The sequence below is a fragment of the Danio rerio genome, chromosome 10, assembly GCF_049306965.1.
Source record: "Danio rerio strain Tuebingen ecotype United States chromosome 10, GRCz12tu, whole genome shotgun sequence".
NCBI lineage: Eukaryota > Metazoa > Chordata > Actinopteri > Cypriniformes > Danionidae > Danio > Danio rerio.
Window position 1 is genome coordinate 47,454,401 of NC_133185.1, and position 15,600 is coordinate 47,470,000.

The 15,600-nt window shown below is 39.1% G+C and overlaps 1 protein-coding gene across 1 annotated transcript in view; it reads right to left on the reverse strand.

The window, feature by feature from the left end:
• tcf7l1a (transcription factor 7 like 1a) overlaps positions 1-15,600 on the reverse strand; it is a 106,216-nt gene that overhangs the window by 16,089 nt on the left and 74,527 nt on the right. The window contains 1 exon segment of the mRNA NM_131269.2: positions 2,670-2,805. Coding sequence (NP_571344.1) covers positions 2,670-2,805 — 136 coding nt within the window.

Below are 15,600 nucleotides of genomic sequence, written 5' to 3' on the forward strand. Positions count from 1 at the left end.
GATCACTCTTGAAGAGTCTTCGGAAACACTTTGATTGACATTCTCTCTTTGTACGTGTCATCAAAGGGTGAAAGCCCCGCCCACTAGTGATCATCTCAAATGGAAACTCTGAAAAATCCTCTAATGCTAATTAAAAACAAAAAGAGTGATTTAATGTTAGATTTCATGAGGGAAGTTTTCTCTGATACTGATCCCCCGCTGTAGTTGATGATTGTATCCTGTTATTATTTTGTTTATATGTATATAAGTATTTTTCTCTCCCCCAACTGTTATATTTTTGCTTTACTATCATTTCCGGTTGTGTTTTTGTAATTCTTGTAATGTTCCTGGATATAGCATATATCTGAATTTGTAGTATTACTTTATGTAATGTTTCAAAGCTTATGATTAAAAAAAAAATAATAATCTGATTATATTCATATAATTATTTTGGAAATATCACGTATACAAAAGTCCTTCTTTCCTCTTGCTGTATTTGTGTTGTGTATGTATCACTGTTTAATTTTTTTCTTGTACTTTTTCTTTTTTTTGTTTCTCTTTTTCTTTTTTTTATATGCGTTTATATTATTTAATCTTATATGTTATTATCATTGTTACTATCATTGTGTTTTTTGTGTAAAATTGGATTTTGTATGTTTGTTATTGAAGTAAAAAAATAAAATAAATATATATATATATATATATATATATATATATAGAATAACAATAAATAAATAAATAAACAAACAAAAAATAGTGATCATCTCTGCCTTGTTAACATAAACAGCCCTGAGTGAAAAGCAGCTGTCTGCCAGTAGAGTTTTCCAATTTTGTTTTTATTTAAAATTTCTTTTATTAAGTTTTTACATGGAATATCAACCATAACACCCCAAATAAACACTTCCCTCCCTCAACAGCTTCCCACTGAGAAAAAAAATTAATAAATCATTTATTCATTTCGTTTTCAGCCTAGTCCCTTTATTAATCTGGGGTTGCCACAGCGGAATGAACCGCCAACTTATCCAGCACATGTTTTATGCAGCGGATGCACTTCCAGCTGCAACCCATCTCTGGGAAACATCTATAACACCCATTCACAGTCATACACTACAGACAATTTAGCCTACCCAATTCACCTGTTCCGCATGTGTTTGTACTGTGGGGGAAACAGGAGCACCCGGAGGAAACCCACACTAACACGGGGAGAACATGCAAACTCCACACAGAAACGCCAACTGACCCAGATGAGGCTTAAACCAGTGACCTTCTGGCTGTGAGGCGACAGCACTACCTAGTGTGCCCCCAAGTCACCAAATTTAATAAATAATCTTAATGAGTGAGCTTTGCAAGTCGACAAAACAAAGTTTAAATAAGATGATGGTGATTAGACTAAGCAAGGCTCCTGATAGATTTTTTGTATGAAGCAAAAGGGAGGGTTGATGAGTCAGAAAGGTAAAACTTAATAAACCTAACGGCACATTTACACGGGGCGTCAGCTTCAACGCTTCCCATTCACTTTGAACGGGTGACGTCAGGCGTTGCCAAACTGCATTGTGGATCCGTTGGCGCCCCTTCATGGTGTTGCGCACTGCAGAGGTTGGGACTTGCTCAACTTTTCAAGCGCCGACGGAAGCGTCAGCTAATCAGATCGCTGTATTCAAATACACCAGCTCAGAAAGTGGCCTATTGCTGACTAATTTCATTGGCTGACACTGCTATGACGATGGCGTCAGCCCCAACTTCAGACACGCCCTCTGTCAAGCGTTGAAGCTGAAGCCCCGTGTGAATGGGGCATAATTCTTTGCCATGAGTCGGGTCTAAGACAATACACAACAGATAGTTCTATAAACATCTTTTTGTATTCTATTGAATTGTCTTAGAATTTCATTGTAATAAAATTAATATTCATGAAAAAGATTTCCTAAATTATCTTAGCATCACTCCAGTTGTGTCTTTTGGTTGTTTTACATTTAAGATTAATTTCTGTTATTAATTTAGAATAAGAATTGTATAATAACAATAATACTTATATATATATATATATATATATATATATACACAGTTGAAGTCAGAATTATTAGCCCCCTTTTAATGTTTTGATGTTTAACAGAGCAAGAAAATTTTCACAGTATGTCTGATAATATTTTTTCTTCTAATAAACAGGGCAGCAAATAATTCAGGGGGGCTAATAATTCTGACTTCAACTGTATATATATATATATATATATATATATATATATATATATATATATATATATATATATATATATATATATATATATATATACACACACACATTTCTGTGTGGAGTTTCATGTTTTTTATACCCTGTTGCCGTGGGTTTCCTCCGGGTCCTCCGGTTTCCCCCACAGTCCAAACACATGCGCTATAGGTGAATTGGATGAACTAAATTGGCTGTAGTGCATGAGTGTGTGTGTGTGTATGGGTGTTTCCCAGTACTGGGTTGTGACTGGAAGAGCATCCGTTGCATAAAACATACAGTATATATAGTTGGCGGTTTATTCCGCTGGGGCAACCCCTGATAAATAAGGGACTAAGCCTAAGAAAAATGAATGAATGAATTAAAATGTGTACTGTTGTTGTGCCTTCAGGAATGGTGTTGGGAAACACTGCAATAGTGGGGCCACAATCACGCATCACGCCTGTAAGCTCCATTTGGTGCTTCTTACCAGTCTTTGGGTCAAGAATCTCGGGCGAGAGGTGAGAAGGAGGCGTCCCTGGAGAGAAGTGTTCATTGCTGTAGGTGATCAGCGGTGTGAGCGGATGAACGTGATGGGGGTGTTGTACCACTGGCACCTTATTGGACTGAAAAACAAAACAAAATAAGGCAAGTATGAGTGTGCATGTTTAAACAATCTAAAAAGGCAAACAGAAAGAAGAAAATAGCCATTAGACTTCATTGCTGTTGAGTGGCGCCAGAGCGTTTTATAGAACAATGGGTCTCGGCAGCAGCGTTTACTTCTTTTCCCTTACTTCTCACAAAGGAAAATAAACACCAGTTGGGCCTGCTAGGGGTGGGAGAATTCACACCTAACACCCCTAGCAGGCTCTTGTTTAGCATACTAGGAACGACAGAAAGATGTTTCCAGCTGCCATTCGTCGTAAATTGCGTCTGTTTTGAAAGGAAACAGTAGTGATCGCTACACCTTCAGGGATCAATAGGCACTTGTTGCAACAAACACTTCAGTACTTCTCTTAGCAATGTGCCAAGACACAGGTGAGAAGAAGTGCCAAGCAATTTACTGAAGAAAAACAAACATTTCGGTTACATGTTGACTATTGTCAATGCCAAGCTAACTGTTAGAACTGGGAGCCATCTTTAATTTAAGGGGTCACAAGATGATCTAGATCACACGATTAAACTAGACCAAGCAGACCTTTACCAGACCAGGACTGTTTTCAAAAGTGTTAAAAAAGGCATAACCAATAGGTGAAGCTACCATGCCAGAAACGTAAGTGAGGGACACAAGCGGAAGTCGTAACTAAAATCGTAACTGTACTGTGCATTTACACTCTGGCCATATTCATCAATGTAAACACACAAAAACTAGGGGTGTCAAAATTAATTGTTTCTTCGGTGCACCGCGATGCAGACGCGGACAATTCGGTATGGGTTCAGTAATAATCCTAACCGGTTATTATGTACTGACGTCATTTATCTCCTATGTGCTCTGTTGCGAGGGAGGCGAGCGCGAGTATTTACAACACTCAGCCAACTCAGGGCCGGCCCGTGGCATAGGCACCATAGGCATATGCTAAGGGCACGGTATATCCAGGAGGGCGCTATAAATGAGTGCGGTTAATTGGTTTTGTTTTCGATATGCCTGACACACATTCAGTTATAGACGGCAATAACTCAAAAACCTCTTACCCTAAAAAGATCTAAAGTGTGTTTCCTACAAAAAGACAAAGCTGGTTATGTTTCACAGCTGTCTTTCATTTCTTTCGCTCGACATTACGAGCACTGCTCCGTTTAAGCCCTCTCAATATGTGTTTAGCCGGGAGAGCTCGCGCTGAGAGGAGCTCTCAGTAAGGGGCCGTCGGAAAAGTGCTTCTTTTTGCTTAAGTGTGTGTGTGTGTGTGTGTGTGTATTTGTTTGTTGCTGACTATGTGTGTGTATGTGTTTGAATGAGAGACAGTGTGGTGCTGTGTGTCTGTGTGTTTATACAGACAGCTTGTTATAGCCTCCCCCCTAAAATATAACACTGTATATGGAAAGCATCATCAATGCACCGTGATATCGAATTGAACCGAATCGAAGGCATGATAATCGTAACAGAACCGTGAGACCAGTATAGGTTCACACCTCTAAAAACAACGTGAACATTATAGCAGACACTGTAAAAAGCTCATTACAGACTCTTCTGACAGGGTATTTGAGTGTCATCGAGTGTCAGAATGTTGTGGGATTACTGTACAGGAGTTATTATTATGGATTATAGATAGTGAAATTCAGCGGTTTTTATTTTTATTAACGGAATGACGGTAAAACACGAACGCGGCTATGAATGTATTAAAACATATGCTTGTTTGTTGTAAAAATTCATAATAATGACAAAAAAAAAGTACTAATTTGTGCATCTCCTGACTTCCGTCTGCAGCCATGCTGCCGTTGTAGATGGTGTATTCTGGGAAACTTACTAGAGGTGTGAACCTATACTGGTATCACGGTTCAGTTACGATTATCATGCCTTCGATTCGGTTCAATTCGATATCTCGGTGCATTGATGATGCTTTCCATATACAGTGTTATATTTTAGGGGGGAGGCTATAACAAGCTGTCTGTATAAACACACAGACACACAGCACCACACTGTCTCTCATTCCCTCGCACTGAGCGGAGCAGAAAAACGGGAAAAAAAAAAAAACCCGAAAAAAAAGAAGCACTTTTCCGACGGCCCCTTACTGAGAGCTCCTCTCAGCGCGAGCTCTCCCGGCTAAACACATATTGCGAGGGCTTAAACGGAGCAGTGTTCGTAATGTCGAGCGAAAAAAAAGAAAGACAGCTGTGAAACATAACCAGCTTTGTCTTTCTGTAGGAAACACACTTTAGATCTTTTTAGGGTAAGAGGTTTTTGAGTTATTGCCGTCTATAACTGAATGTGTTTCAGGAATATCGAAAACAAAACCAACTGAACCGCGCTCATATCTGGCGCCCTCCTGGATATACAGCGCCCTTAGCATTTGCCTATGGTGCTTATGCCACAGGTCAGCCCTGAGTTGGCTGAGTGTTGTAAATACCCGCGCACGCCCCCCTAGCGACAGAGCACATAGTAGATAAATGATGTCAGTACATAATAACCGGTTATGATTATTACTGAACCCATACCGAATTGTCTGCGTCTGCATCACAGTGCACCGAAGAAACAATTAATTTTGACACCCCTAAAATTTACTTACCCTTTTGGTTTCGAGCGTGATCCTGAAAAATCTGTTTCAAGGGGTGTCTAGCCCTTCCGCTTAACCCTACGCCTTTCAGCTAATGAGAATTGGGACACCACTATCCTATCACGTGAATGCGCAAAACAGAAAAGGAAGGGCTAAGCGGTGCAACAAGCTTTGCATATTGTTGCGTTCGTGTACAGAAATGTAAACCCAAACCTTTTTGTAGCACTCAATATACGACAGAATTTTGCATGCTCAAACTCTATTGTGACTGTGGCTTAACGTTTAAAGTACAGTCAGGTCAGTTTTTAAATCAAAGAAGTATCATAATGCAGGACTCATAGTTCATAGTTTGCCACTGTGTCCTAAAACTTTAGTTAGCTAGTTAAAATCACATTTACATATCTCCATCTGAACGATAACTCAATCCACTTTAAGCACTCAGCCAGGGAAGGACATTTTACCACTCCCTTTATTACTTATATTAGCATATAATTTACTAGCATACGTCCAGAGCCCGAACGAACATAAACACAGCAGTAGCACTATAATAATATCAGAAGCAGCACTGCAGTGGTGTGTACACAAGCCAATGCAAGGTGGTAGACTGAATGGGCTTCTTGTTGGCTCAGGACGTCACAAGGGAGCGAGAGTGGAGAATGCCGTCTTGTTTCCTCCCTGCTAACCTTCCCCCCACCTCTATGTAGGCAGTGGGTTTGACCTCTGCTCCAACCAGCACTCTGCGAACACGAACAAGGCTTGCATTGAAACCAGACTGCCTCTCGTTTCCCACAGTCCAAACACATCCAGATCTCTGCCTTTGCCTTCTTCATCTCTGCCTTCGTCCATTTATCTGTCCGTCCATAATTTAGCATTGTGTTTGGGGAGGCGAGTAGAATCTGACTTTTGGAAATGCCGCAAGACATTTAAAAGCCTTCAAAGGAGTGTTTTAAAGTTCTGTCCGTGGGTTGATTGAAAACAAAATGTAGAGGACAACTTGCACTGATTGTCTCAAAATGTTTCTGAAATAGTCCCCTATACCCTTAAATAGTGTACAGCTTAGAGATGACTCTCATATGGGGAATGAAGTCTTATGCATTGCTCAGGTGTGAAACCTCAACAGAGTGTCAAGATCTTGATGCTTCTGTGGGTCTCGTCTATTAAATCTGATCTTTAATTTGTGTTTTCTATTGGATTCGGATCAGGTGATTGGCTGGGCCATTCTACAGCTTGATTTTCTTTCTCTGAAAGCATCTAAGAGTCTTCTTGGCTGTGTTTTGGATCATTGTCTTGCTGAAATGTCCATCCTGGTTTCATCTTCATCCTCCTGCTAATGTAGATGTTGGACTGAAGCAGCTGATATTCATTTACACTGAGGAAGAGCTGAGGGTTGCTGAAGAACTACTGAGAGATTTCAGCTGCTGTCTGGGCTTTCACTGCCAGAATACACCTCCCTTTCTTCATGTGTTCAATACTTTCTCCCTGCGTCATTTCAGTTTATTACACAGAACTTCATTTGTAAACAAATTAGTTTTGTTTTCTGTACATATATACATTTCTTTGGTTGTTACCAACATCCGCGGGAAATTTCAAGTCAACAGCACCTTTAGAAATCTGTATAATTGTCAAACAAAGACAAAAAACAAACACGTAAAATGACGAAATTAATTGTTTTTTAAAACCTTTAGAACAGTTTGAACTGATCTCTGAACGTTATTATTCAGCTATACTTTTCTATGGACAACTTTTTATATAAGCAAAATCCACTGCCTGACAAAAAAAAAAAGAAAGAAAACTATTCGCTAAACATTAATCAAAATTGAAATACCAGTAAAATAATAAAACATAGTTAGTGTTTCAATCAGTAGAAATATTACAGAAATTATCAGCTTAAACATATTGGTAAGGCCAGACAGAATCTGTAAACATTTTTTGATATTTCTTCAGAGAATTTTGTAAATGATCTGCAGATTTATGCGGAATGATTTTAAGAGTATCATATCTAATAACTCGATGTATAAAATAAAATATAATACATTTTCATTTTTTTTAATGCTTACAATGCAAATCCAATTAGATCACCTTTATTTGGTAAACAAAGCAAGTCTATCATATAATATCTCTACTAAGAGACGGAAGATATTACTTTATAAACTGCATTGTAAAAAATCATATGAACATTTTAATATTACTATTCATTCATTCATTCATTTTCTTGTCGGCTTAGTCCCTTTATTAATCTGCGGTCGCCACAGCGGAATGAACCGCCAACTTATCCAGCAAGTTTTTACACAGCGGATGCCCTTCCAACAGCAACCCATCTCTGGGAAACATCCACACACACATTCATACACTACGGACAATTTAGTCCACCCAATTCACCTGTACCGCATGTCTTTGGTCTGTGGGGGAAACCGGAGCACCCGGAGAAAACCCACGTGAAGGCAGGGAGAACATGCAAACTCCACACAGAAACGCCAACTGAGCCGAGGTTCTAACCAGCGACCTTCTTGCTGTGAGGCGACAGCACTACCTACTGTGCCACTGCCTTCCCCATATTATTACTATTATTATATCAATAATATTAGTGAGGTAAATTTAAAAACTGAATAAATATAAATGTACACACATTTACACAAGTAAATACATAGACTTCAATGATGGGCTAAAAATCTGCGTATTTCTGTGTGTGCAGATTCCTTGTGGGCCTAGATATCGATCATTTTGTTTTAGGTCCAATAATGATAACATTAATAATGGCATTTATTGGTCAGTAATGATATGGTCGCTAATATATCATGCATACAAAAAGTCAGTATCAAACTTTCTTGTTGCGATTAATTGCTGAAGCTTTTATCACAATATACCATATTATCACAATTCTGAGCTAAAGTGCAAAACGTTAACTCAATTTATTTGTATAGCACTTTCACAAACCACAATGATTACCAAAGTGCTGTGCATAAAACACATGAAACGCATGTAAATATACATAAAACCAAAATGCATCAACTCACATCACATGATTAAAAGCTGAAGAAAATAAGTGTGTTTTCAGTGACCTCTGAAAAGACTCAAAAGTTTGAGCTGTTCTTAAAGAGAGTGGAAGATTTTTCCAAAGCCTCTGAGCTGCTACCGAGAAAGCTCCATCACCTCGACATTAAGCGTGATCCAGGAACTTGCAAATAGAGACGATTCATAGAGCCAAGAGATCTCACAGGTTGGTGCATAACTCTTAAAATTACCCTAAAATTACTTAATTACCTCAAAGTAAACAAATGTTTCAGTCAAATTAAATTGCATAAGTATTATAAGTGCAACAGATAACACTTTACAATGAAGTCTCAATAGTAAATGTTAGTTAATAAATTAAAATCAACACCAAGACAAAGCCAGTTTCTCTTCAAAATGGGTTCAAAAATTGTGAAAACTGCTTTCATTCTAGCCAAAACAAAGCAAATAAGACTTTCTCCAGAAGAAAAAATAGTATAGGAAATACTGTAAACATTCCTAGCTCTGTTAAACATCATTTGAAGATCAAATTAACAGTAAGAGTGAATAACTTTGACTTCAACTGTATGTCTAATTAGCCGTTGAGCCTAATGGTCTCTTTTGCTGTCCTACTGCCAAGAATCCTCGCTGTGTCAACACGCCAGCCGTTTTTCCTCCGACACCAACATCCCGAGCGTAGTCTGCCGCCAGACTGGGCCCCGTGCCCTCCTAACAAACAGGCTGGATGGGACCGGCCGGCTCCAAGAATCCAACGCATCCATATCAACACTCGCTCTGAGTCCTCCAGTTATTTGTTTGAGAGGGCGCTGGACGAACGCAAGTGTCCACAAGACTAAAACAACATAAGTCCTAAATGAAGGACTGAGGGGGAAAACACAGTACGGTGGGGGATGGAAAACGTATGCATGCTGACTCACTGGGCTGGTAAAGGGAATGAGACGGCAACAACAGCACTTTCTCAACCAAATACTGTGAGTGGGGTAGTTTTGCAGTGTGATTCATTATTAATTGCATCATTGCATTCATTTTCCTTCAGTTTAGTTCTTTATTTATCAGGGGTCACCACGGGGGAATGAACCACCAACTATTCAAGCATATGTTATTCCAGCAATTCCCCTATAGCGCATGTGTTTGGGCTGTGGGGGAAACCGGAGCACCCGGAGGAAGCCCATGCCAACATGGGGAGAGCATGCAAACTCCACACAGAAATGCCAACTGGCCCAGCTGGGACTCGAACCAGCGACCTTCATGCTGCAAGGGGACTGAGGTGCCACTCATAACTAGTTACTTCATAACAAAATTACCCCCAACACTGTGCAGGAATCCTCCTGTAGACTGCAGAACTAGGTTTTCTTCTTCTTCAATCGCGATCTGTCATCGGTTGCATGGATCTTTTTGTTCAAACAAGCCCCACAAAGGGGCGAAGCCTGATAAATCTCTCTAAATCCACTTTTGTAAGTTGGTCTGTAGGTGGAGAAGACGCCTGACCAGCACAACAGTGAGAAACAGCTGACAAAACACCAATCCAAACAGAAAGACTGAGTCATTGTGTAAACACCGTTTCACCTTTTGTATCTCAAAGCTAAATGACATTAACTATGGAGTTGTCAGGCTTGTGTATACCAGTTTTGCTAGCTCAGTCAAAAGACACTCATTTCCAACCAGAGCTGGAACGAGCACAAAAAGCATACTCTAGTAAAAGTACTATTGCTTTCAATATCTGTATAAACACGCATTTTCTTCCATTTTTTAATATATAAACTCTTATTGTACTTCTTGCTACAAAATTGTATTCTATTTCCACATTGTTTGACTTTTCTGCTTTGTTTTGTATGTATATTCAAACAAAAATAGTTGAGCCTCTTTTATATTGTTGATTGAAATTGTATAATATATATGCTCAATAAAAAAATAAAAAAAAAATAAAAAAAGTACTATTGCTTTCAGTGCAAGCAGAGAAAAAGAATCAGTTGTAAACAATACTCATAGTATGGGTAATAAGTAGCTCTTCTAAAAGTCCTCCAGAGTATTGAGTATTAGACTGTGAAAATTACTTGAACTTATTATTTGGGATGGCTGACGTTTCGACAGTGTCGAGATCCCGAAGCGCAAGTGTTTCGAAACACTGCACCGAAGCATGATCTGAAACACCTGGTCACGTGACTAAAGTGTTTCGAAACACCTGGTCACGTGACTAAAGCAATTCAAAGCATCAATCAGTTTAGAAGCGTTTCAAGACCTGGCGAATTTGCATTCGACTGGCAGGGTCTGAAAAACTTCTGTCTCATAGACCTTATTCTAAAATGCTGAAGTGCGCCTGTTTTTCGCGATTGTCTTAGAACTTCCGTTTCAGTCGCCTATGGGAGAAATGACTAGGAATAATAAACGGCAGAAAACGGTCAAACTACTTGCTCTACAAACAAATGTGTGCATGACTATACAGACCAAGTAGAATAATATAACAAGGAAATATCAGTTTGCAACATCAAACAGCAAAACGAGCAGTTTATAATGTCTAAAAATGAATGGAAGTGAATAAGACCGGAAGACTCGTGCCAAAAAGATTCAAATGGCTGCGCACGCTCGTCTGCGGAGAATAAGGTGAATAAGCCTAGTGGACTGTGCGTGTGCGCGCTGATACTGTGCTTCAAATGACTTTTGTGTTCGAATCCTGACTTGTACAAATACTCTGAAATCATGCTTTTATGTATTTTAATCATCATTCCCAGTTCATATCGGTCCAAAAGGAGATGATAAAAATTAAAACAAAGCAGTTTGTTCACGTTTGCTGTAGAAATATTGTGCTCCTTTTTTCGGGCTTCTTAGTTTTTTCGCACTTCACTCTCGCGTTTCTCAGTGTCTGACAGGATCGGGTTTCAAAAGCACGTCAATAATCAAGCACACGTTATTATCATCAGCTCAAGAAGTTTGTTGTTTCAAAGATAGACGCATGGCGAGTGCAAGCAAGAAAGCAAAACCGCTCGCGCTTCAGACTGGCTCGTAAAAAACTATTAGGCACAGGGTAGATTCTGCTCTACTCCATGGCTTTATGGCTGTTCATCAAGGCAATGACAAGGTTTGTTTAAGCCCGGATCGACCATGGCCCGTTATTATATATAATTCTGCTATATAATTCCGCTGTATTCTCTCGGCTGTGACTGTAAACCAATAGCATTTAGCTGCGCGCCTAGCTCTGCCTTTTAGTACCCTTTCTCGTGTTTGGTACCCTTTCGAAAAGGGTGCCGAAAAAGTGGTACGGATTGGTTTGGTACACCTTTTGACAGTGGAAACGACCATAAAAGCGTAACAAACCGAACCCTACAGTACCACTCAGTGCAAACGGGCCATTAATGTCGATTTCGATTACTTTTCGATTAGTCGCCCAGCCCTAGCTTAAAGTGTAGTAAAAGTACTAATACAGCACTAAAAAAGTACTCAAAGTAAATTTTATAAACTACTTCGTTAAGTGCAATTCCTAAAAATACCTACTCAATTATATTATTTGCGTATTAGTAATTGATTACATCACAGTTAGCCAAACATTTTAACTCTTCCTTACAACATACAATAATAATAATAATAATAATAATAACAACAATTCTCCCGTGAATTTTATGGTCTTTTTCAAATATTTCCCAAATGACGTTAAAAAAGAATTTTTCACAGTAATTCCTATACTATTTTTTTCTTCTGGAAAAAGTCTTATTTGTTTTATTTCAGCTAGAATAAAAGCAGTTTTACATTTTTTTAAACCTATTTTGGGGGTCAATATTATTATCCACCTTTAACTTTAACCTAATTAAGCTAGTTAGGTCTTTACATTTACATTTAGTCATTTAGCAGACGCTTTTATCCAAAGCGACTTACAAATGAGGTCAAGGAAGCAATTTACACAACTATAAGAGCAACAATGAATAAGTGCTATAGGCAAGTTTCAGGTCTGTAAAGTCTAAGAAGGAAAGTATTAGTGCTTTTTTTTTGGGTACAGTTAGTGTGATATCCAGAGAGGGAATTGCAGATTAGGAAGTGAAGTGGAGACTAAATAGTTGAGTTTTTAGTCGTTTCTTGAAGACAGCGAGTGACTCTGCTGTTCTGATGCAGTTAGGGAGTTCATTCCACCAACTGGGCAGATTGAGCGTGAGCGTTCGCGAAAGTGATTTCTTCCCTCTTTGGGATGGAAGCACGAGGCGACGTTCATTCACAGAACGCAAGTTTCTGGAGGACACATAGATCTGCAGAAGTGAGAGCAGACATGTAATTTTAAGCTGAATACTAGTATCTTGAACAATATCTAGTCAAATAATATTTACTGTCATCATGGCGAAGCTAAAAGAAATCAGTTATTAGAAATGAGTTGTTAAAACTATTGTGGTTAGAAATGGAGGGCTAATAATTCTGACTAGCTGCATGTACGAAACAAAGTGCGTTGTCAGCGTTCTACACCTGCTGATCAATCTGTTGCTCTTCTAGCAAAGAAAACCCGCCCAAAGACGACTTCTGGTGCCACCACATGGAGCTGTTAAACCTGGAGTCCTGCTAAAACAAGCACATTGTGGAGCAAAAAGCAAATGTGGCATGTTGTTGTTGTTTTTTCTTTCTCTTGGCTTCACCTCCTCCATCTCTGACTTGAGTTACTGAGCAAACAGGCGTTTGAGCAAGAGGGATCAGGACACAATGAACGGCTTTAGCGCTGGAAGAATGAGAGGCTAAATACAGATTTAAAAGAAGGATCATGAAATAGTGCAGAGGAGAGGACAAGCCAAAACTAGCAGAATGAGTTGAGCAGTACAATGGTGCGCAATTTACAATAATCACCATGTAGAGAGTAAGGCATACACATGTGTTTGACTTGGGTTTTAGAGTCATCAATAGCAGCGTTTCCATCCATCTATTTTTATGCGCATCGTAAAAAAAGAAATGACAAAATGCGCATACACTTCAGAAATGTACATTATAAACACGGGAGCAGAAGTGAGTAGGACAAACTTTTTATCCACTTGGAAAAATTGGCATAAACTACGATGAATACACATATAGTGAATAAACTCCAGCATGGCTTGAACAGATAAGGTGATGGCAAAAATATGTGCGATGGGATGCATTACTAGACATTACAGCATTTCCAGCACATCTGAAATGTTCTTTTGGTTTTTCTAAAACCCCTCAGCTAAAGTCCATCATCACAGTGGTTTAGTATTATTATGGTGGCTTCCGTCTACTTAGACTAATTTTAACATCTATCTCCTCCTAAACCGTTCAAGCTATATCCTTCAAACTTTCGTCAGACCTTCAAGCTGGTCTGTCTTGGGTTGCGATATCTTTTCCAACTGATTCGACTTTCAGTTTTCCAAAAAAATCACCCAGAAATTTCCCAAAAAGTCCCATTGACTTAACATTGGGTCAAATTTTGTGAGGTCATAACTCCGTATCAGACTGTCCTAGATACGTAAGAATGGCCTCATTTAACTCAGTCCAGCCAGCAGCCAATCACTGATGACCTTTTAAATTCCTTCCCACTTCCTAGCAACCAATTTCTGCACCCTAGCAACTGTCCCATTGACTTCCATTGTAAAAGACTGTCATTGACTTAACATTGGATCAGACTTCGTGATGTAATAACTCTGCATCAGACTGACTTACAAACTAGAGTCTGGCCTCATTCAACTCAGTCTAGTAAGTAGTCAATTACTGATGGCCTTACTTACTAGCCACGCCCCTAACAACCACTTACAACACTCTAGCAACTGTCCCATAGACTGCGACTAGCTGTTCTAACAATTCCTAACAATTCTAACATGCTACTGCCATGCTTATCTTGCTAGAAAAATGCTAACAACATGCTAATTCATGCTAGAAACATGCTGATTCCTGCTAAAATCATGATAGCAACATGCTTAAATCATGCTAGTTATTATTCTTTTATGTCTTGAGCATCTGTCTGCGCTCTAAAAGAGAGTCTCACGCCTCCAAAAGCCACCGTATTGCGTTTGGAGTGCATCTTCTGAGGCTAATTTAATATATATAAAAAAGCCCAAAGTGGCTTCTTCTACCATGGTGAACTCCATTTCTCGGACATTTGGCGCCCGTTTATGAGGAAGTGATGATTTTGTTCTCTTTGACTCTGAAACTGTGCTTTAATCGCAAATGTTTTATGCAATATTCCAGTGTTTGATTATGTTTATTTCAAATCTTTGGAGGAATATACACTCACCGGCCACTTTATTAGGTACACCGGTCCAACTGGTGTACTGGTAATGGTTTTGAGGGATATTTTCTTGGCACACTTTTGGCCCATTAGTATCAATTGAGCATCGTGTCAACACCACAGCCTACCTGAGTGTTGTTGCTGGCCATGTCCATCACTTTATGACCACAGTGTACCCATCTTCTGATGCCGGTCTGAAGGCAAAGTGGGTCCAACCTAATACTAGTAAGGTGTACCTAATAAAGTGGCCGGTGAGTGTATCGCTACTATGTTTGAGACTTTAAGCTAATGCACTTTGTTTGACATAACTTTCCATCCTCATACTTATAAATGAAGGCTTCGACAACTTTAATTGGGAAACTAAACATCACATGATGCCTCCATCTGTTTTTTTGTTTGTGGCAGAAACACATTTCCCATGAGCACAGACATCATGTCTTTACTAAGACACATCGATTGTGAATGTCATTAGCTGGCAATTTAAAGGGAATTCGCATTTGTAATCTGATTTTTGAAAAACAATCTGAAAATTGCTTCTAGACTCGTGACTGAAGCTTGGTTGGGACTTTATTAGTTTATAATAAACCATCGATTCATGACTAGGCCTAATGCGTGTGCATGCCTTCGAGACGGACAGCAGCTTTGCTGTTGCTAATGTAAGTGTTTGCTAAACATAGTGACTGAGTGAGGTTTTGCACTTGTGATATCATTGGGAGATTATTTCAGATCAGATACAAGAGTGTTTGTGCTTACAACATGATGCACTGTGTTTTAGTTCTGTGAAGTCCGAGGATTAGCATCAGAGTTAGCTCTAATCCTGCTGACCAGAAAAGACATTCAGATAAACTACTTTAAACTAAGAGGTTGTTAGTTTTTAAGTCATAAAAGAGGAGGATGAGGTCTTAAAAAGACACTTTCAGAGTCTGAAATATTGCCATAAACACAATGTGCAAAAACATATGTTTTTTAGACACTACTGTGCATTTAAGAAGCAAAAA